At 43.5% G+C, this 22,903-nt stretch overlaps 1 protein-coding gene across 6 annotated transcripts in view; it reads left to right on the top strand.

The window, feature by feature from the left end:
* FRMD4A (FERM domain containing 4A) overlaps positions 1–22,903 on the top strand; it is a 382,867-nt gene that overhangs the window by 301,189 nt on the left and 58,775 nt on the right. For all 6 annotated transcript variants that reach the window (XM_054813272.1, XM_054813275.1, XM_054813273.1 and 3 more), the window contains 6 exons: positions 3,557–3,613; positions 6,117–6,139; positions 13,233–13,316; positions 20,595–20,660; positions 20,865–20,922; positions 22,723–22,809. In XM_054813272.1, the coding sequence (XP_054669247.1) occupies positions 3,557–3,613; positions 6,117–6,139; positions 13,233–13,316; positions 20,595–20,660; positions 20,865–20,922; positions 22,723–22,809 (375 nt within the window). The remainder of the gene's footprint in view (positions 1–3,556; positions 3,614–6,116; positions 6,140–13,232; positions 13,317–20,594; positions 20,661–20,864; positions 20,923–22,722; positions 22,810–22,903) is intronic.

Below are 22,903 nucleotides of genomic sequence, written 5' to 3'. Positions count from 1 at the left end.
TGAGTGCGTGCGTTAGTGGGATTGTACGTGTGAGAGAGTGTGCAAGGGAAGTGTGAGAGTGCGTGAGGTTGTGTGTGTGCAAGAGTGGGTAGGCATGGGGGGCTGAGGGTGTGAGGGGTGTGTGAGTGCATGCATGACTGTAACTGTGAGAGTTTGTGCGTGAGTGTGTAAAAGTGTGTCAGGGGTGTATATGACTACATGTTTGTGACAGTGTGAATGAGAGTTTGTGGGCCAGGGGAGTGACCATGTGGGTGTATAGCGGGTGGGGAAGGGTGTCTGTGGGTGTGCACTGAAAACCACCTTATACAGTAACATGCACGGCCAAATGTTTTTTGTACCAGAAGCAGCCCTGCCAGGTAGGCAACGGAAAACACCAGCCTGCTGTCACCAGCACTGTAACTCAGAGCTGCCCAGCGCAAGGCACGCTGTGTGCCAGACAGAAGGCACGGCCTCCACTCCACCTGCCCACGGCAGAGCTGTGAGGGTGATCCCTCCGATGCCCTGAGCCAACCGTACAAGTGAAAGGGCAGGGTCCAGAAAATTAAGAGGCTCAGAAAGCCCTGAGGTGGAGGCTGGCTGCCCGTGGCCTCAGCCAGGTGGGCTGGAAGGCCAGCTTGATGCGTGGGACTGGGAGAGGTTTTTCAGCAGCTGGGATTCCCTGGGAGGATCCCTCCTACCTCCCTCTGTGCTGTCAGGGGCCATTCCCGGTGACTCACCTACATCTGCCAGGGAGGAAGTGGTAGGAAAAGACAGCTGTAGTCAGGGAGTGATTGTACCGCCATCCCACAACCCTCAGCAGGTTTGTGACCTGCTAAGCCACCTAGCTTACACCAAATCTAGAGCCTCGCTTGCTGACATCTGCATGTCCTGAAATGCAGGGACTAACTTTGCACCTCCTACAGAAGTGCAGAGTACAAGCCAGAAAATGCCTTTTTTCCAGTGCCCAGGAAAGAGGCAGGGCTGCTTGAGCTGAGCTGTGCAGAGCTTTGCTCTCTGGCAAGGCTGCAATTAGATGTGCTTAGTCAGCCCTCTTCAGCAACAAGCTCAGTGAGCATCACATTTTGGTTCCTGGGGAAAAGTTCCTTTTTGGAGTATTGCCAGGAAAAGCTTACACTGTAGTTCTTTTTTCGGAGAAAGCTTAATAAGAAGAAGAAGAGAAAAAAAAAAAAAGAAAAAGACTGCCTACAGATCTAGGTTGATCTATTTTAGTCTGACCTCTCCTGAAACCATTACTTTGCACATTCAAGCTGACTGTCATCTCCATCCAAAAATAGCCCTGCTGGATTCCCAGTCTCCCATGCGGGTCCTTCCCCATTTGACTTCCAGCCACAGTAAGCCATGCTGTGCTATTACAAAAGGCGCTGAATTTGAAAGTTGGGTGCAAAGCCTCTGCTAAGATGCAGGGCACCCAGCCGGCATGCCTGGAGGATTCCTCTAGGTGTAGAAGGGGGCATTCAGCATCTAAGCACAGCCAGCTAGCAGGAGGTGTTGCATGCTCCCAAACCTTGAAACCTTCCTTGTTGCACACAAAGTTTCCTCATTGAACTTCCCACTGATGGCTTCACCCCAAGCTCCCCTGCAGCCTGGAAAGACTGTGCTGTGTATAAGTGTAGTTCATGACGCTATGCTAGCACCTCAGACCTTGCCTGGTCATTCTCCAGACACACCCCCTCAAATGTCCCCATGCACAGGGCTGCTCAAGTTGGGAAAGAAAACTATGGCCTGCTTAGTTTGGGGCTGCTGGTCCCCTGGGTTGCAGCTGGCTCTGCATTGGGTTTGGGTGCTGTACTCCTCAGCTCCTCCTTGCCCACCCTGTTGTACAATGAGGCATTCATGGACCCGCACACCCAAACCCTCGCACAGGACCAGCAAGCCACTGTTGCCCAGAAAGGCCAAGCCACCAAACGAGACAGAGCTTGGCATCAGACACTGTCCCTCAGTCAGTCAGTTTAATTACTAGCACGTTCTGGCCTGTGCCAACTAGTCCTGTACTAGGCATTGCTTGGGCGCTGCTCAGGGATGAGCACCTGTTCCCAAGAGGCAATACAGCTGAGGGAACCCCATCTGGGACTGGTGGAGAGAGGCAAAGTGTTTAATCATAAGCTATACTGTGCCACATACCCTTAGGGGCAGAGAACGGGCTCTGGCCCACTTTACCTACTAGTGTAGACTTGCCATAACATCAACATGTGGTTGCCGAGGCTGGTTTATCTGTGTGGTGCCTGGTGCTTCAAGATGGGAGGAAGACCAGGCACTCTGGTTCTACTCCACATCACCCCTTGCTAAGGGATATGCCTGGCTGCCCCAGCCCAGCCCTGCCTGCAGCTGAATTGACATCTCACACCAGCCGCTTCCCTTGGCACACACACATAATTAGTGCAGGTGCCTTTGTGAATCAGGCAGTTTAGCTGAACGGGGCAAGGTGTGTTCATTGCCCATAGCAGAGCTGGTCTTTACTCCCCAAGGAGTTGTTATGAAGGAGGTGAAGGAAGTGCTTATTTTAAAAAGCTGGCACTGGTGAAAGCCAAGGACACCTGGATCTTATCCTCTGTTTTGTTCCCTTTGTTTTTGATTTTGCCAGAGACAAGCCAACGCAGCGACTGTGGCTTGTAAATGAGGTGTGGCCATGACTTGGCTGGAGCATGGATCACAGCAGTGATCTATATTTAGATCCCTTGTTTCTTGCCAGATGAAGTAAAATATTAAAAACAGCAGCTTAAATAAACAGAAAAGCCACCACAGGAGTGAGCTGAAGTGACCCATTGTACGTGGCCACGTACGTCTGAGACAACATAGGAGATCTAGTTGCAAAATTGAGTGCTGAGAGGATCTCATGGGACCAGCAGTGTCCTTCATGGGACCATGGTGTCCAAGCAAAACGCTCACAATTTCACCTGACCCTCCAAGATTGCTTTCATCAGGGGCTCGATCCTATAGAATGGAGCAGTGAAGATCTACCAAAAGATGTGCTGTCACAGCTCATTCTCAAAGCAACCACAGCCCCAGTGCTCATGGGGATGGAGGGACCAAAACCAGAGCTCCCATCCTGTAAGACAGAATATGGCTCTTTTTCCAGTGAGTTTACCCTGGGCAAGTGCCAGAGGAGTTCTGCGGCGGCTTTGACACAAACTCAGTGAAGACAAATTTTCTCATTTCCTTGCTTCTGTGAGCCAAGGACAAGCCTGTGTTCCCTTGAAGCATGGGTGACATTTGGGGGAGAAACAATTTATTTCCCAGACTACCTTTCACTAAATCATGCAAGAAAATAAAAATTACCCTGATACTCCCTCTTCCACCTGCCTTCTCCTCCTTCCTCCCCAGGAATCCCTTCATGCCACATCCAGTTACGCTTCATTTACCAAGCCATTACGCTGAATATTTGGCTTTCTCCTTCACTTTGGTCTCCAGGAGCACAGGGAATGCTTTGAAGCCCAGCCAGGGGAGAAAACTGGCACGGCATGCTTCACCGTGCAGTAGCAGGAGGAAATGCATGTCCTTCTTGCAGGAGCTCAAACTGACTCAAGTCTCTTTTTATTTGTTTTCTTCACCTTTCAAGGAACTTATTGAGGTTGACAGTGAAGTGGTGTTTGAACTGGCTGCATACATCTTGCAGGTAAGCACCTGCCTTCTCTTGCTTCGTGTTTCCTCGTGTTGCATTAAGTCTCTTGACTTGCCAAATCCAAAATGGCTGTATTTTCTGCAGGGGTTCCTCCAAATGCAGGAGAAAGATGTCTTTACACAGTTTTCATCATTTGTACCAATGCAAAATATGTACAGAAGGCTCTTGAATCAGACCTCTCCATGCATGGAGCAGAATCCACTGCCTAATATTTAGCATACATAAATGTATATTATGTTTGCTCCAACACAGATATCCAAGACCCTGGGGTATGATGTAAAGCCAGAGAAAATCTAAGTGATGAATGCAATTTCCTAGGTGAAATCCATCTACAGTGGGCTCTTCTCCAGTGACTTTGTTTGCATGTGTTTTCCCAATGGAGCTTGGCCCTCTGATGATCTCCATAAGCTTCTATTTATGCAACTGTCTGTATTCTCTAAGATGGGCAGAAGGGCTTAAACACTTTCCAAAAAACTTCTCCAGAAAAAAAAAAATTGTCTTTGAAAGTCCTGCTCTTCAGGAAGAGGGAAAGGGTCAGGGAGCAAATTACCAGCAGCATTTGGTAAATCTCTGGTTCCCAAAGAGGAATCTTTTCAGGGTAGCGGAGGTGGTTTTTTGTGAAAGATCTCTTTTTAGGAGCATGACTGTGGGAGCAGATCAGAGATAATTGCCAGATGATCCTTGTTCCCCTTTTGTACAGTATAGTTTCAATTTTTTTTCCCCATCAGCCATGAAGCTATGAGGAGCCATGTGAGCAGACGGGCCATCTCATCAGATTGCACTAATAAATAACAATGCATTGCACTTCTATAGCACTTTACGTGTTAAAGAAGCAATTAATGCGTAGGGATTTGAATCTTCATTAAAATTGTTTTATGTAACAAAAATGGAGCGAGAGAGTAAGGATGGGGGACTCAATTAAAAGCACATTATAGAACTTGCATATTGGTCGTTGGGGGAATACACATCAAACAACAGGCTCATTGTGAGAAGCAGCAGTAGGGTTATGAATCTATTGTCTGCTCATCCTAATGAATAACTTGAGCACTTAGTAATTGTACAGCCAGATCCTGATCTGCCACTGTAACCCTTGTTGCTGTGATTGTTTCTCATCACAGACAAACACAGGATGTTACATTTATTCCTGTAGTAGTTTGATGTGTAACTTAATGAAAACAGTCAAAACAAGCCACACCTCTGCTGTCCTGTAACCAGAAATTACTACAACCCATGTTTGTGACAGGATCCAAGCAAAACAAGAGGGATCATGCTGCATTTTGTTCTACTCACTGCAGCATCTAGGTCAAAGAACTGAAGTATGGAGAATCTACCCTACAAATTTATTTTTTTTAAGTTCAATATGCTCATCCCTGTGCAGGCCAGTCCTTATACCTTGGGTTTTGCACTGTGTTGAACTATAATCATGATATTCTTGAGGACTCCTTCCTGCTACCAGAGGACAGCTTGTATGCCCTTCAGTTCAATCAGAGGGAAACAGGAAGATAGTAAAGGACTGTCAGAACTCAAGTGATTTAGTCTGTAGCCTTATTTCACATTGTTGTGTTAACAGAACAAATTAAAGTACCACCAAAAGCTCTGAACTTTACCCAGCCTCGGGACTGAAGCACCACTGGACATGGGCTGACAGGTTTTGTGGGTGGATGGACAGATGTAAAGACAAAAGACCTGAATGCAAAACCCGGTCCTCTTGGCAGTGGAAACTCCCTGACTGCACAAATTACTTTATTGCACTGTGTTTTCTGCGTAGCTGCTGGTAAACGAGGTGCTTTAGCATGCATCATATGAAATGCATATTGCCTATGGAAAATGTAAAATGCGTATTACGTCTACTGAGGAGGGGGGTCACCAGATTTTGAGGGTTCGCCAGATGTGCAGTTAGACACAGGTACTAATCTAACTACTGGAGTGGAACATTACCCAGCCCTTTAACATCAGGCTGTGATGGTAATAAATGGAAATATTTACATGTATATGTAAGGGAGCTAAATGCTCCCCCAAATACCCAGCAAGGAATTAGAGAAACCTATGTCTTGCATCCCCTTGAAAGCTGACAGTGAGCTAGTTTTTGAAAGTCTAGTTACTAGAAAATAATGTGAATACTTGTAAAAAAAGTCAGGGGAGTTGCAGTCTCAGAAGCTGCAAAGTCACTGAGACTTCAGAGATCTTCTAGTAATGCAGCACCCACATAAATTACTTACTAGCATTATTTCCTGCAGCTTCTTCGGTATCCACTGGCAGAATAAGAAATCTTATGGCCCTGTATTAGGCAAACCTTTTGTTTGTTAATCTGCCCAGCTCACTGCATGTATCATGGCACTTGACATTAGATACTGGTTCCAAAAAATACATGAGGAATCAATTACAACAGGAAATGGCTGCTAAATGAATTTTGCAAATGGAAAATCTTGAACAGTCATTTTAATATTTTTTTCTATTTCTAATGATATATTTTTAAATTTTCTCCTTCACTTTACAGGAGGCAAAGGGAGATTTTTCAAGGTAGGTGATCTTAAAAATTTTTGTCATTGTGCGCTTGTGAGAATGAATCTGGTGAAATCACTGTATGAGTGATGCGACTCAGTTGTAGCTGTGTAGCAACAGGAATGCATTGTTAATATAGACCTCGTGCTTCCTGAAATCATTTCTTCACAAAACACAGCCTTTGACCAGAGGATGCTTTGCAAACAGCATTGTTTGTGACTTTGTTGTTGACAAATCTCTTTATATGCCCATGAAGTTCAGGAAATAGACTAGTCTTAGGAAGGAAATTACTAAGGAAATGGCTCTACAATCACTGTTATATCACAGATCCAGCCAGAGGCAACATTAAAATTCCATCACTAATTGATATTTCAGCTTGAATTTGGACAGAGTTCTCAAAATCACAAGTTAGATAATTTGTTTTGTTGAACTTCCGCTATCCCTTGAGCCAAATCTTCAGACTTGCTGTAAGAAATTCAGAGGTGACTGTGCTTGGTGTTTCAGGAAGCTGTTAATGAAATGCCCAAGAATTTTCATTTAAGTTGACAGTATCTGTCAGTTACACATTAGTAGCAACCAAAGGTCAGATGGCTGTTTGATGCCTTATGTGAGAAACATTAAAGATCTTCATCTGAAGCTCAGGAGAACTGTCTATGCTAAAAATTTCACATACTCCATATATTACTTTTGCTGACCCGAAAGTCAGTTCAGCTGGAGGACCATGATATCCATTGAAGTTAGTTTCATAGAAGAAAACAAGGTGTGAATAGGCAGTGAGGTTGAATTGCCAGACGAGCCTAAAGAGGTGTCTTAATTTTGTCAGCATTGAGATACACGGAGAGAATATGGTAATGATACTCTGTGCACCCATAGAAGGCTGTGAATAACAGGCAGGTTCTGCCTTCTGGTGGACTGGGACTTCTAGCCGGTTAATATTGAGACAAATCAGTGCACAATGCACTGCAAATATTGCCTGCCTATCATGGAATCTGAGATGACATAAGGTAACCCTTGCTAAAAGGAAGTTTAAGTTCTGCCTTATCATTTCTCAAAACCTTAATCAACTTGCAAAATCCTGACATGCATCTGACCACAGAAACACAAGCCCAGTCTTGCTTCATATTTCATTTCTACCCAATTTGGAATAACTCAGCTATCAGCAGTGTTTATTTAGGGGGCACTGGAGTGCACGTGGCTCTTTTTCAGTCTAGTTTTCAATGTACTGCCAAGTGCCTAGCCCAGCAGAGCTGGACCAAGCAGAGTTTTGCTATTCAAACCTGTGATAAACCACATCTTCCACTGGTTTTGCTATGAAGAACAATATTTAATGTTTCTCAGAATATCTTGGACGTGATGAAAACACACCCAGAAAGTGTACATTCAGACTATGAAACACAGAATAGAAAGGAATCAGATGGCTCGGTGTAATAGGACTGAAAGCATTTTATCTTCAAGTATCTGTTTCCAGATCAGAAGTGGAAACAGCTGGTGGAAAGCATCCATCTGCTGAAAGCTGTTTGATGTCCCCTGTAAAAGGAATGGTTGAGTTTATCACAGTGCATTTCTCTAGGCCACAGAGAAATGAAGAATCTTCTCTGAGAGCACAGAAGATACCTCAGTACATGGTGTTACCTGCTTCCTCCACATCAGTGTGGCAGTCATCACCATCCCCATTAAAAGTTACCTCTTAGTCCTTTCCACCTGTGGATCACAATGATTTGAAGTGGAAGGGGAAATCATAGAATCATTTTGGTTGGAAAAGACCTTTAAGATTATCAAGTCCAACCGTTAACCTAGCACTGCCAAGCCCAACCACTAAACCATGTCCCTAAGCACCACATCTACACTTCTTTTCAACACCTCCAGGGATGGTGACTCCATCACTTCCCTGGGCAGCCTGTTCCAAAGACTGACAACCCTTTCAGTGAAGAAATTTTTCCTAATATCCAATCTAATCCTAAATCCTTACATCCAAGTCAGGCGGAGAAGTGGTGTCATAATAACAACTTGCTGACACTGCCAGGGATCTTAATTTATAAATGGGCTTTGGTGGCAAAGCAATCTGCCATATTAGTCGAGTTTAAAGCCTGTTCTTGGAGGAAGGTAGAAGAATGCTACCCTGACCCTTTATGGTCTAGGAGAAGACTTAGCGTCTTCAGATATGTCTGTCCAGCAGCTCCCCTCTAATGTGTATTGACATGGGTTTCTGTGCTGGGTGAGATCCAGGTGCTACCGAAGTCAACATGAGGTCATTGTGGTCAAGATTTTGCCTGTTGAGATTTGTGGCTATTCGTATCAGCAGTGTAAAATCTGGGACGCAAATCAAGCCTGGGGCCAGCCAGGGGAACTACAGATGGAGACAAATGTTCTGACTTCTCTAAGGGCTGAAGTAAGCTTCAGTGTTTGAAGTTAGTTGATGTTGAAATGCTGTTTAAATAGAAGTGGCTACTCTTTGAAACAGAGAAGCTCTGCAGTTGTGAATGTCTTGCTGCTGAGATTTAAAGATAATATGTTGTGCATGGCAGCATACATTGCGTGAAGGCTGAACTCTTGAACTCCTGCTTTGTTTTTGAAGAAATAATTTAATTCTAAAGGGTTGCATGCTTGGAACGCAGACTGATGATTTCCCACACCTGTCCTGTCTAATGCCACCATCAGATCTATAGCCTGTGAGACTACAAGTTTCTCTCTGGCCCTGACCCAGAAAAGTGCATAAACACTGGCTCATTTGTAGCCATGGGAGAATTGCTGTTCCCCATGGGAGCTTTCCTATGAGTCACAGCCGGTCCCTCCTGGTGTTGGGATAGCCAATGCCAAATCGTCACAATTTCAGCTGCGGGTTGGCACTGAACCAACCACTGGTTGGTGGCCAGACCCCACTGCACCCAGGTGGTGGATCACAAAGAGCTGGCTCAGGACTCCTCGAGGCAGTTGCAAGTCTGCTTTTTGGGCCTCATGGGAGCTCAAAAAACAGAACTGATCTTACAAACTCTAGCAGTCAATTTTCTACCTCTGTGAATTTTCTACCTCTGTGAACTGCTGCATCTACAATGACAGCAGCTCCCACTGCTGCTTATGATGAAATCATTCCATGCCTCAGAATAATGACTGTGCTCATAGTACTCCTCTTTCCTTTCCCCAAAAGGGATTTATGTGCCATTTCAAACATGTTCTACGTCCTCTGGTAGGGCATCATCATGCCCGAGTCTCTTATCACCGATTCTTGCCACCTTGGAGTACCGCCTAACTCGGGCATCACAATGACTGCCCAGTGTTTGGTAAGCTGGGAGAGCACATAGTCTGAGTTGCCCTTATCTGTCTTGAACTAAGATACCACAATAGCCCTGACAGATCAGTTTGGCACCTATAGCGAGCCATTTGACTAAGCCCTTTTCCCTTTCTAATGTGTGTTGCATTTCAAAAACAAGCCTATTAGAAAACCCAAGCTCCTGAACCTGTTTAGATCAGCTAAGAAAAATAATTCTCAGTGTTTGCTGTAAGTGGCCTGGTCCAATTCAGTGTTTTGCAAGCAGAGTTGTACAAAGGGCATATCTCTTACTTGATACACATTTAGGCAGAGCGAGGTTTAAAATAAAAAAGTTATTCTCCTTAAGAAGTTCCTAGTCCTCTGCATTAAAGGAGAGTGGTTTTCATGTTATTTAAGAGAATCCCCAAATACTTCAGCTGACAAGACAAAAGAAGGTTTACATTTAGGCTGGGAGGTACCACTGAATTTAGGACAATTGAGTATCCCTGTTCAGCTGATTGTCAGGTTGAATAGAATACTTAAGATTTGATCTATGTTCTTTTCATAATACTTACAAAAATTATGACTTCAAAGGCACAAAATCACATGTATAAAGCTCCTAAACTAGTATCCTGCAGACAGATGTAAAGGTTATTAACTCAAGCTATAATGTTGTTTCTAGTAGAGAGTTCGGTCACACTTGGTTGGCAGAGCGTGGGCAGGACAAATTTCAATTCCTGAGACGAACACAAGTCCTACAGGTGTGACCCTTTTTAGGCCTACATAGAGGAAGGAACCAGGGTGCCTTTGCTAATTTTGGGGACAGCATCACATATTGTTAAAAGAGTTGAGGTTTTCCTTCTGAATTAATCCTACTGGATTTAGAGTCCAGTCTAACATTGACCAAAATCTTTGGGAAACTCACACTGACTTCAGTTTTAAATGTTCAGAATCCAGCTCTTCAACCTTAAACAGCATTTATATCCAAGCAGCTGGAAATAACATATACTGATCATGTGTCCCTCAGTTTGGGGAAGGGCAAGAAAAAACCCTAAGTAAAACAAAATCCTGAATTGTTGCAGCTAGTTCCTCAGACAAGCCTCTCATTGCTAGATTTCTTCCAGTCAAGCAATATGAGACATTTCGAGTGAACTCCAAGTATCTCCCAGCAACATATGAAAGAATAACAAGGGAAGAAAGCTAACGGCTAGTTTCCTGTTAAGCACAATTTCACAATAATTTCAACATTTGGGCAGATGGTAATCTAACATAGTTTCAGGCTTACTTTTCTTTCTATGTAACCAAGTGACATTTAACCAATTAGAATTTATTAAAGGGTTACAAATCCCAGGCTGCATTCTTGCAACTTTATGGAGAAGATCCTAAACATTGTATTTCAAATGGTACAGTTTAATCCGAGAATCTCAGACTCTGCATTTCCTCTTGCATTCAACAGAATGAATTACCATGCTGAGAAAAGATGATAACTTTAACCTGCAGTTTTGTTTTGTTACTGATCACTGTTATTATGCATGCTGGAAAATTTATGGATTTCCTGAGACATAACTGCATATGTAATCTTGCTCAAAATTATTGCAGCCAGTTTGCAAAAAATTGTTTTTCACAAAATGCTTATGAAGTGGCTAGGTAGGCCTTTCACCCCCATGTGTAGACAGAAATACTGAGATGTGGTGACTAATTTATTTGGCCAAGACTCATTAAACAGGCAGTACCAGAACTAAGACCAGAACTTAGTTCCTGTCTTTTAAGTCCATTCTCCAGTTGGTCGACCTTATTTCTGGATATCTAACCAGCTTTCAGGAACCCATACAGATGGCTTTTCCAGTTCAGTTTTCATATTGTTATTCAGACTTTTAAATATTATAATTTCCACCACAGTGCAGAAATTAGGTGGTCTGGAGGACATAGAGAAAATGTATTTGGAGCCTTTCCCCTGTATATGAATAAATCTGTTTCAAAAGCACCCTTCCATATATAACAACCTGGGAAGCTGGACACTTTCAAATATAAAATAAATGCAGCACAAGTGACCGGATTAAACAAACACTTTCTAAATACAGTAATAAAATAAACACAACTGAGATATTTCACTAGAAAGAGTGGGAAAAGCAGTAAGTACAAAACCACTTGTGATCCTGCTGGAAACATTTTAAAAATTAAGGGGTTTGGTGGTTTAAAAGGAGCCAAGAGGAAAGTGACCTCATGGCTACCAGTTCAAATGAAACCTGAGTCATTATTTTTTTTCCTTTTTCTTGATTTGACATCCTTTTGGGAGTCTAAATTCATTTGTCTTGAGAAAAGTCTTGCCAGAAGACTTAGTGAATATATGGACCACAGAATGAAATACCTTTTTGTTCCTGGAAGTGATTACCTGCAATACATTCGGCACTTGTGAGGCACTACCTTTACAGTGTTTTCTGGGTACTGAGCAGAAATGCTAATCTCATCCAACAACGTCACTAAGAATGTCTTTTTCTCTGATTATTAAAAGACTTTTTATCACAGTACAAGCAAGCTTTACTCCTTACTGACAGAAAAGACGGAGCTGAGTAGTGTTAGCCCTTTCTTTTACGGGAGCCATTACTGATTCAGTTTTTTTCCCAGACTCTCAAAGATAGTTAGTCACCACTAATCTTGCCCTATTTGACAGTCTTCTGGGCTCAGAAAGTCCCTGTTTGTAAATTACTCCCTGTTTTCTCAGAAAAGTTTTGAAAATTTCTCAACTTCCTTCTACAAGCAGCCAGCCTCAAAAAATCTTCACTTGAGGGCAGTGACTGCTGCTTGTGCTGGGTTCTATGAGTTTTTTCCAAGTTTCTTTCAAAATGTCAAAAAACTCAGAAAGAGCTGAGTATGCACATGCTGTGGGGAAGACATCTCTGGGCAGACCCAGTAAACTCTGTAAACAGCAACAGCTTGTTTTCTAAGCTGTCAGTCACAGAGCAGAGCAGCCAGATCAGCAGATAACATGGAACAGAACAGCTTCTTGTTCAGACTTGTGCAGATATTTACCTGCCATGGAAGAAAAAACCTGAATAGTTTTGGAGCATTTGTACTTACAAAGGAGGATCTATCTGATGGTCAAATGACCATGAGATTTAGGCAGGAGTGGGTGTTCAAACACTGTTTGTCAAGAGTCATTTGACTTGGTATATGAGGTGCTACTGAGTGGTTTTCTGTGTGCTTAGCATGGAAGTAGTTTCCTTAGTCATTTCTTGTAAGTGCTGTTCTACACATCTTCACTCTGCAAAATTTGAACCTACTTGAGACTTGGGCATCTCTAGATGGGCATCCACTAGAGGCTGGAAGGAGGAGAACATTAGCCAAGTGGTTGGGCCTGGTCCCACAGAGAGTTTTGTGTAGCAGGACACAAATTCAAGCTGGAGTCTTATCAGTGAAGATGTTGTGCAAAGGCCAGGCTGCTGGGGCAAGAGGCTCAGAGCAACCTGTGGTGCTAAGAAAGCAAATCATTAGGTTTTGCAGCAGGTTGTAAGGCATTAAATAAAGGTGCTTTACTGCAGCTGAAAGCATCACTTTTCTCAGTATGAACATGTCCATGGGACCCTCCCCAATGAAATGTGACATGGTGGCTTTTGTGTTCAGTCACTGGTAGGAAGTGCTTCAACATAACCATCTGGGAGAACTTCTCTCCAATTTTGATAATGGAGGGAAAAGTTAACTGAGCTGCCATAAAACAAATAAAGAGAGAAGAAAAAGGAAACCCCCATGCTTTTTGTTAAGGAGGAACAGATGTAGAGCTGTAGCAGCCTGCCAGCTAGGTCAGGTCATATCAAATATTGTGGTTGTTTTCTTGTAGCCTGATCCTCCTTTTGAACTCTCTTTCAGCAATGAAGTTGTAAGGAATGAATTAAAGAAGCTGCCAGCCCTTCCAACACCAGCGCTGAAGGAGCATCCTTCCCTCGCTTACTGGTAACGTATCATTCTGTTGAGCAGCTTTTCAGTGTCTTATGCAGGACCTGGCTCTGGCAATAAGTGATCTGAGAGTGGAAGTGGGATGCAGGGAGTCCTGTCTTCCAGCGCGGGATCTGCCACTGACTCATTGCATGATTCAACACAAGTAGAGCTACCACCATGGGCCTCAGTTTCCCTGTCTGCAGAATGGCTGCAGTAATATCTGGCCAGCAAATTCACTGTACATATGCAAGTGTCCTGATGAAATCAAGAGGCCTAATGTGCCGTTTCCTTTTCCCAGCACTTTGCATTTGTGCAAAGTTTTCCCAGTTTGAAATGTCAATGTTTTGCACTGCTCTGTATTATTTTTGAGTGATAGAGCTTCATCTTGCACGTTGTCTCTGTATGGCATAGCTGAACTAAAAGAGATGTATTTCTCCTTTTGTACGAACTAGGTGACCTTTGGAGGTGGAGCTCTATCTTTATTGCACTGAAAATTAAATCCAGGGCAGAAGCAGAGTCACAATTAAATTTTGTATGCCCCACACATAGATTCTTTGTGCCACCCTGCCTATCCCTTTTATCTGTGCAAATAGGAAAGAATTTGGGGAAAGACTGTTCATTAATGGGGAGAGGCTTTCACTTGATTATCTGTTTGTTCCTCTTTCATGTTTGTGTTTAAAGCATTAGGCTGTAAGCCTGGGGGTGGCAGTGAACTTGTTTATCTGCTACTCTTTTAATTTCGGTGTCTTGGTAATCTGAGGATGGCACGGGGAAACCAATCAGTTTGGAGTTTATTATCTCAATTCTTCCCTTTGCCAGGAAGGCCATCCACTTTTCCTAGCATGACTACAATACCAGAATTAGCTGTACCTAGTGTCAAGCTGTAGGCAAGCTAGTCTGTGAGATCTCCTAATCACTTTCTGAGCACATCAGGAGAGACTCAGAGTGCCAAGCTGAGGTTAGGAACACATACACAAAAGCTGTGGGTCATCACAGTCTCCTGGTGTTTCTGTCTAAAAATCAAACCAAATGTTTGTGAAAATTTGATAAATGTAGACTGCCATTTCACTGGAAGCAGAATGGTCTCCCTGTTCGGAGCACCACCTTTCTTTTTGCACAGATTAATCCACACATTTAAAAAAGTGCATTTCTAGCCAGGTCAGTGGCCTGGTATGACTGACAAACTTGTAGCTCAAGCTTAAAGTCACCACCAGAGGAGTGGTGGGAACAAGTAGCCATGGACAGGGAAGGCAAATCTGACCCTTGAGCAGCAACATGGACTGAGGTCTTTAATTAAAGTGCCCACATAGCCTTTGCTTCAGTGGCCTGTGATGGTATCCATACACAGGAAAGCAGTGACAACCCAGGCTGCCTGTCAGGCCCTGTCTGCCCATCAGGATCTGTCTGCCCCCACTGCTGGCAAGTGTTAGCATGCCTATGTTAAGGACTTCTGCTGGGAAATCACAATGAGGTCTGGGACTGTCTCTGTCTATAAGACACTCTCATAGAATCATAGAATCGTTTAGGTTGGAAAAGACCTTTACGATCATCAATTCCAACCATTAACCTAGTACTGCCAAGTCCACCACTAAACCACGTCCCTAAGCACCACATCTACGCGTCTTTTAAATACCTCGAGTGATGGTGACTCAACCACTTCCCTGGGCAGCCTGTTCCAGTGACTGACAACCCTTCCGGTGAAGAAATTTTTCCTGATATCCAATCTAAACCTCCCCTTGTGCAACTTGAGACCATTTCCTCTTGTCCTATCACTTGTTACTTGGGAGAAGAGACCAACACCCACCTGGCTACAAGCTCCTTTCAGGTAGTTGTAGAGAGTGATAAGGTCTCCCCTCAGCCTCCTTTTCTCCAGACTAAACAACCCCAGTTCCCTCAGCCGCTCCTCGCAAGACTTGTGCTCTAGACCCTTCACCAGCTTCATTGCCCCTCTTTGGACAGGCTCCAGCACCTCAGTGTAGTGAGGGGCCCAAAACTGAACACAGCACTCGAGGTGCAGCCTCACCAGTGCCAAGTACAGGGGGACGATCACCTCCCTAGTCCTGCTGGCCACACTATTTGTGACACAAGCCAGGATGCTGTTGGCCGCCTTGACCACCTGGGCACACTGCTGACTCATATTCAGCTGGTGGTCGACCAACACCCCCAGATCCTTTTCTGCCAGGCAGGTTTCCAGCAACCAGTAGCATTGCGTGGGGTTGTTGTGACCCAAGTGCAGGACCCAGCACTGAGCCTTGTTGAACCTCATACAGTTGGCCTTGGCCCATCGATCCAGCCTGTCCAGATCCCTCTGTAAAGCCTTCCTACCCTCAAGCAGATCAACACTCCCACACAACTTGGTGTCATCTGCAAACTTACTGAGGGTGCACTCGATCCCCTTGCCCAGATCATTGATAAAGATATTAAAGAGAACTGCCCCCAGTACAGAGCTCTGGGGAACACCACTTGTGACCGGCCGCCAACTGGATGTAACTCCATCCACCACAACTCTTTGTGCCCAGCCATCCAGCCAGGTTTTTACCCAGCAAAGAGTACACCCATCCAAGCCGTGAGCAGCCAGCTTCTCCAGAATGCTATGAGAAATGGTGTCAAAGGCTTTACTAAATTCCAGGTAGACAATATCCACAGCCTTTCCCTCATCCACTACGGGTCATGTTGTCATAGAAGGAGATCAGGTTAGTCAAGCAGGACCTATCTTTCATGAACCCATGCTGACTGGGCCTGATCATCTAGTTGTCCTGTACGTGCTGTGTGATGGCACTCAAGACGATCTGCTCTCCTTGGGTTCGGGCTGTGTTCAGTCACCTGAAGCAAGAAGGGCCGTGTAAAAACCTCATGCTCATAATGCAAGTATTTACAGTTATACACAAGGTACAGCACTTCTTGCAGCTGTACTTAAATTTGTGGGAGTTCTCATGTGACTGGTTCTTTCCAGCTGGTTGTTTCCAGCTGGTTGTTTCCAATCAGGTAATAAAACAAGCGGCTACAGTCCTGTGACTCCCTTGTGATCTCACTTCAGTAACCAGATCTCAGAGACCTCATATACATCAGCAGTTCATTATTTTTTAATGGTGGCTTTTTCATAAACACCCTCTGAAACACTGAGTGCTCTCAAGAAGAGGCTGCTAGTCATTCAGATTAAAAGCCTCTGAAGTACAGATCAAACTTCAATGATCTAAGAGGGCAGATTTTTAAAACTCTGTTTTCTGACACTTCTGCATCTCATGCAGATTACTTATAGGATACATATTCATCCTATTCTTTTCTGTGTGCAGTCAGTTTTATGCTGCAGTTCTTCAGCATTAGCACAAAGCAGTAACAAGTGAATTTCCAGCTCTGGAAAGAAACATTTAAAACATTTAAAACATGAGGGGTAGGATGCTAATTGCTCTAGTTAGTTTAAAACAAACAAACAAAAGAACCCTGTGCTACATTTGTATAGGCTGAAATGGACTAAGAGGTGATAAAATGGATAATCAAGTAAATACTGATACTTTCAGTAAGATACTGTGATAGATCTGGGTAAAATAATACAACATTTCCATCACACACCATGAAAAAGCCTCACCTGTTGCTCCTGTCAAATGTAGTAAGACCAGTGGGATGACTCCTGGATTCTTAGATGTAGTGACAGCTAAATCAGCATAGTTTGGTGCCTCTGGCTCCACCTTCATGGAGTCTCCTGGCTACATACCCGTGCTGTAGGCCTTTCCCTTCACTGTAACCTCTTCCTGGAGGTTTGTAGACATCACAACAAAGATGAAGGTTGTAGTTTTTATATCAAGCTCTCTACAGATTAAGAAGAATCAGTTGCACATCTTGTTCTCAAGCATCTCTTAGCATCACTTATTACTGGTGAAGCAAGGAATTTATTGGGTTTTTTTTTCTTTTAAATGAAAGCTGAGCTTCTGGTCCTCCCATACAGTCCAGGAACTGGGGCCCTGAGTTTTGATTTCTCTTGCCCATGCATGGAAACAACTGACAGTATTTATTATTTTAGACATAAAACTAATCACAGTGAGACAGGAGAGAACCTGCATTAGTTCACAGCACTCCTTTCTAGCCATTGCCATTGCATTTTATCTCAATTCATATCCTCCCTAGCAAGCCAGCCCAGTACTAGTTTGCCAGTAAGAATGCAAGGAGGAGATGAAACTGCACAAAAACGGGTGCCAGAATGGGATGTTCAATAGACCAGGGGGAAGATAGACTTCTCCCAGGTTCCAACAGACTTTGAATGCAAGCTTGTTATTAGCAACCTAAAGTATCAGCATTGCCAGAAAATTCTCCTCTGAAAATATAATCTGAAAATTACTATTTAGTTTCTCTAAAACAACATGGACCTAAGGCTCTGATCCTGCTCTTGGTCCCTTTGGCCTAAGAGATGCTCTGCTGGCTTCAGTGGGACAGCATAGGACTGCAAATAAAGATGTTAGTAAGTTTGAGAATATAATCAAAATGGACAAAGGTTAGAAACAGAACAACAGTAAGGTGCAGCAATGAGTGGATGACTATTTAAAACAGCTCAGTGTGCTGGGAAGACAGGGGGAAAACAATTACCTTTGAAAATCTGGATCTGATGATAAGAAACTCTGGCCCTGCATTCACTTGCAAGTTGTCTGTCGTCCAGTTCTGTAAGCTGCTGGGACAGGAGGGATTTCTTGGTAGTTCTAAAGATCTTTATCAGAGTTGTCTGCTGCAGGATATCATCCATGTCCTAACTTTTGCAGCTTTGGGGGGAATGTTTTATGAGCTGGCAAACAGACGGTAGTGCTTCAGCAGCCTCTGTGTCTCCACATTAGTTAGGCATCCTCTGTCAGCCCTGCATTATGAATGAGTTTCTGTGTCACTGCCAGAGCAGGGGGAGAGGAGATGTCAGCTGGTGGTCCAGGCAGTGTCCCAGCGCTCTCCCAGCTGTCAATAGCAGCATGGCAGCCGCTCAGAGATGAACAGCTGAAATGATAGGAGAGAACATTATAAGCTCTGCTAATGCTCCTTCTGACCCGTGAATGATTTTTCTTGTTTTCCCTGGCACATGCTGGGCTTACTCCTCTGTCCCAGAGCTGGAGGCAGAAAGTGACCTCTGTGCTGGATGATCCTCCTTGCGCAGGGAATGAAAAGGAAGTTCAAAAAACTGTTAGATGAGCGACTGTCACGCAGCTGGGGTGGGATTCATCTGATCATGAACATTTCTTCAGTGTAGACCTCTCCATCTGAGCTAGGTGCCCTTCAGCTCCCTTTGCTGTCAGGATGAATTGTGCTTTGGAGTATCTGTTGCTTTCCTCAAAGTGTAAGTAGCTCAGTGTTGTAGAAAGGTGAAAGGCAGCAAATCCCACTATTAAATATTCATGTCACAATTGATAATTCAGGCTTTTTTTTTTTTTTTTGTCCAAAAGTAGAAACAAGGATGATACTTATCTGGCACTTGACATATGTAGACCTCGAAACATTATACAATGGAAAGGAAGATTAGTATCCTAACAAGGCAATGGAGGTATAAAGAGCCTGGACTATCCCACATCTTTTAGTATGGGTTGAGAACATAACTGTATTCATCCCACTGTTTGGGAAGGCTCCCTGACACCTGATTTGTCCTTTTGAAGGAAATGGGCCATCGATTGGCTTCCCTGCCCAAGGGGTATGGTCTGGGAACATATCCATTATTTTATAATAATCATTTGTAAGAAAGCAGAGTGCATCCGGAATCACATTAGGTAATCATCCTGTAGGTACATCTATCCTTTCCTTGAATGGCATCAACATGAAAGCTTGATCTGTACAATAAACTGCACAGAGTGGAAACCAAAGCTAAGAGCATTTTCCACTGGAGAAACTCCATTGTTTTTCGAGAATTCACTCCTGGTTTGTTCCTGTTTGAGACAGAGAGGAATTGCATCCACATGTAATTGTGGTTTTAAGAAGTAATTTCAAAGGGCTGTAAACCCTCTCTGTCTATCTTTTTTATTAAGAATGATGTTTTTTGGAGATCTTCCAGTACTGAACACTCATGTAATTCAGTTATTGCTCCAAAAGTAATCCTGTTTATGATAATCATGGCAGGAGACCCAGGCTCTGCCTTCATGTGCATGCCCATAACATCTGTGGTACTTGCTTGGATCAGTGGGATGAATATGGTTTCATAGCTGTTGAATTTATAGCTTACAGATAATTTTCTAAGCATTAAAATTATTCTGAGGGATTTAATGGGAGAACTGGACCATTCCTTTACCCGCATAATTTGTCACTGCCTCAATCAGCACCCTGTACCCACTGCATCAAATAGGTCTGGTTCTGTGCTCTCCTGCTACCCATTCACTGGAGAAGACAGAACGAGATTCTTTAAAAGTGAACTTACAGATGTCTCTCAGTCTGTCATTTGGGTCATGCTGATCTACTTTTGGATGCTACATCTCTACCATGTATAGGTGAATGTCTCAACATGCATTTATCAAACACACCCAGAACTGTTCTCTGACACAGAGGCCCACTGTTGTGGAACAGTGTCCGTCTATACTGTCTTCATCTCCAGCACAGTGCTGGGAATGGGCCCAGGCCCGTGCTAACTCCCAGTGCTTAGGCAGGAGTTGCCTGGGGGAATGCAAGTTAGCATAACCCAAAAGTATGCAGAGGCACATCAGTACTTTAACAGTAAAGGGACCCAAGTTTGAGTGCCTTGGAAACATTCCCTGCCACTGTTTAACCTGCTGTTAGAGACACTGCCTCTGTGTACACGAGGAATTTAACTCCTTGCTGAGAGAGATTTCTCCAGACTTCCACTAGTGCTCCTGTACATGGTTTTGTGCTGTTGCAGTAAGGATTAACCTGTGAGGCTTAGAGCTGTTACTGGCCACCAATTTCTGAAAGCTTTGCTAGCTTTTAGACAACTTGTTGGGCTTGGAAAGAAGTTGCACCAGCTAGAGCAAAGCAGAGCTTGAGCAGCTCCAATCTGTTTGCCACACAATGTAGTATCATGGGCATCATTTGTAGATAAGGAAAGTAATGCAGAGAGGGAAAAGTCTGTACACGGAGTTACCATGTCTGTGAGTAAAAAAGGTTCTTCCAGAAAGCCAACTCCTAGAAAATAATTTTTATTCTCAGTCTGTGAGTCCCCCTTGCTTACCCTGGGCTGCATCAAATCCTCTCATCTAACGCTTTTGCTTGGCATCTTTTTGATCAGTCAGTAGCTGTGTTAACAGAGGTCTCTCTTCACCTTTTAGCAAGATTCTTAGTCATGATACTGCCATTATGTAAAATATCTCATTTCTTCCTTTCCAGTGAGGATCGAGTCATTGAACATTACAAGAAACTAAATGGTCAGACAAGAGGTCAAGCAATTGTGAAGTAAGTGAAATAAGAGTGACTTCTTGTGACCTTTGTTTTATCAGGAAATATTTACACTGGACTGTAAATACAATATGTAACTACGTCCCCCATCTCATCTAATGCTTTAAGTATTTCTGTACTTGATTATTTATTTAAGCATTCTTTTTCCCAGGTCATCCTCAGCTTCTCAGACATGTTATTCTCTTATGTGTTGTTTTGCAGTTACATGAGCATTGTAGAATCCCTCCCAACATATGGAGTGCATTATTACGCAGTAAAGGTACGTGCTACAAAAAAGGGTCATTTATTGAATTAAACTGTTGGAGAGGGAGGGAGAGAGGTACAAATCGCCATCCTGCTTTCAGAATACAATACACTGCTTCTAAAGTCTCATTTCACTTCCTGTGGTAGAATAAACTTATTTCAACTGTGTAGTGAATGTTTGGTAAATACAGCTCCAAAGAGGAAAATCCTGTTCTTGGAGATAAAACTCTTGGAGTCCTATTGTGCTGGAGCTGTTCAGCCCACAAGCAGCAGCAAGCTCTGGTGATGCCAGTGAACCAGCACCAGAGGGATGAGCCAGCCACATCGCTGCCAGACTCAATGCTTCACATCATTTTGTAGTTCCGGGAGGTCAGACTTTTCCCAGCCGGCAGATCCATGACCAACTAACTAGGGCCAGCCATGACTTGCAGACTGCAGCTCCCTTTGCTTGAGGTATAGGTAGATGGATACAGATATAGTACATAACTTTAATGCCAAATCATTGTCCCATACTCTAGAGATAACACATCCCCCTCCCCAAACAGCTCTCCACTTCTAACTATGTGGATTTCATTCAGGTATTCATGAAATCCTTAATTTCTTTTGTTTAATGATTTATCACCAGATCTTCTAGTTTTGTATTATTATTATTACTTCCCTGGCTGACCAGCTGTATAGGGTAGTTATTTTTTTTAAGTAGAGAAATCAATAAACTTATAAAGAAAGCTAGATTCACACTCCTCAGAGCATATTTCCTCATTTATCACCCCTGAAGTTTTGATGTGTTTCATCATTATCTCTTTGCACGGATCATATGGTTTTTCATACATCTGTAATGTCTTGCACACATGGGGTACCATAAAAACACAAATATCTGACAGCTCCTGGTCAGGGAGATGCGTTTCTAGTCTATTCTTGCTAAGATGCACAGCATTTTGCGAAAAGCATTAGCCTCATCTTTTGCCAGAGGGCAGGATCCCTACAGCACCTTTTGCATCCGGATCTCTTGGACTACTCTAGACCAAAAAAGATCTGGTGGATTGGTCTGGGTGTTCAGGCCTGCAAACACTTGAGAGCTATTCCAGTGAACTCCCCATGATCAATAAGTACCAGTGAGCCGCAATGAGCCAGCAAATATTGCACATAATAGTTTTTGCTTCTGCCTGATGTGGGGGCTTTGGTTTTGCTGCGTTTTATCCTGCCATTCTCTATCACGTTAACAGAACAGATGTAATTTCATTGAGGACTCCAGTTCGGTAAATTGCAAAGAGGCTGGTATCAGATATCAGCCATTACTCCACAAGGCCATTTTATTGCACACTCAGACACAAAGCAGTTGGGTCTGAGCCTGTCAGACCTTATCACTTGGTAGCTCTCAGATCCCATTACTGCTGCATTTTCAAGATTAATGCTAAAATCCCTCCACATAATTCAAGTCAGCTGGGTGATTCACTTTTCTTCCTCTCCAATCTCTGAGTGTTCAGACTGAATAATTTACAGGGAAGAGAAAGAGGATGCACCACTGCACAAGGGACCCATGTCAAACCTCCTCATCTCCCCTGGCAGCATTTTGAGTAACTTGATCACATGCGATGCATTTTAAATGGTTTTATATCATGGCCAAAAGTGAAACAGATCTTTCCTAAACACGATGGAGCTTTGTGACTTGAGGAAATTCAGCAGGGGTAAATTTAACAGCACCTGTGACATTCAAAGATATTGCTTAGAAACAAATCTTCACCTTGAATAACAACCTAGGAAATATCCAGCATTTCCCCATCACATTCAGTGTAACTCCCTCTGTTTTCTATTCCAGGACAAGCAGGGAATTCCTTGGTGGTTAGGACTTAGCTACAAGGGGATTTTTCAATATGACTACCATGACAAAGTGAAACCAAGAAAGGTAAGTGTTTACTTTTCTATCAAGGTCTGGGCTTGCCACACATGTCATAGCTTGATTTGAGGGTGTGATGTATGCCAAATGCTGGCATTGATTC

Source organism: Grus americana, chromosome 1 (assembly GCF_028858705.1).
Source record: "Grus americana isolate bGruAme1 chromosome 1, bGruAme1.mat, whole genome shotgun sequence".
In the NCBI taxonomy this organism is placed as follows: Eukaryota; Metazoa; Chordata; class Aves; order Gruiformes; family Gruidae; genus Grus; species Grus americana.
Note: the sequence above shows the minus strand (reverse complement) of the source record. Positions and strands in the feature narration are given on the sequence as shown.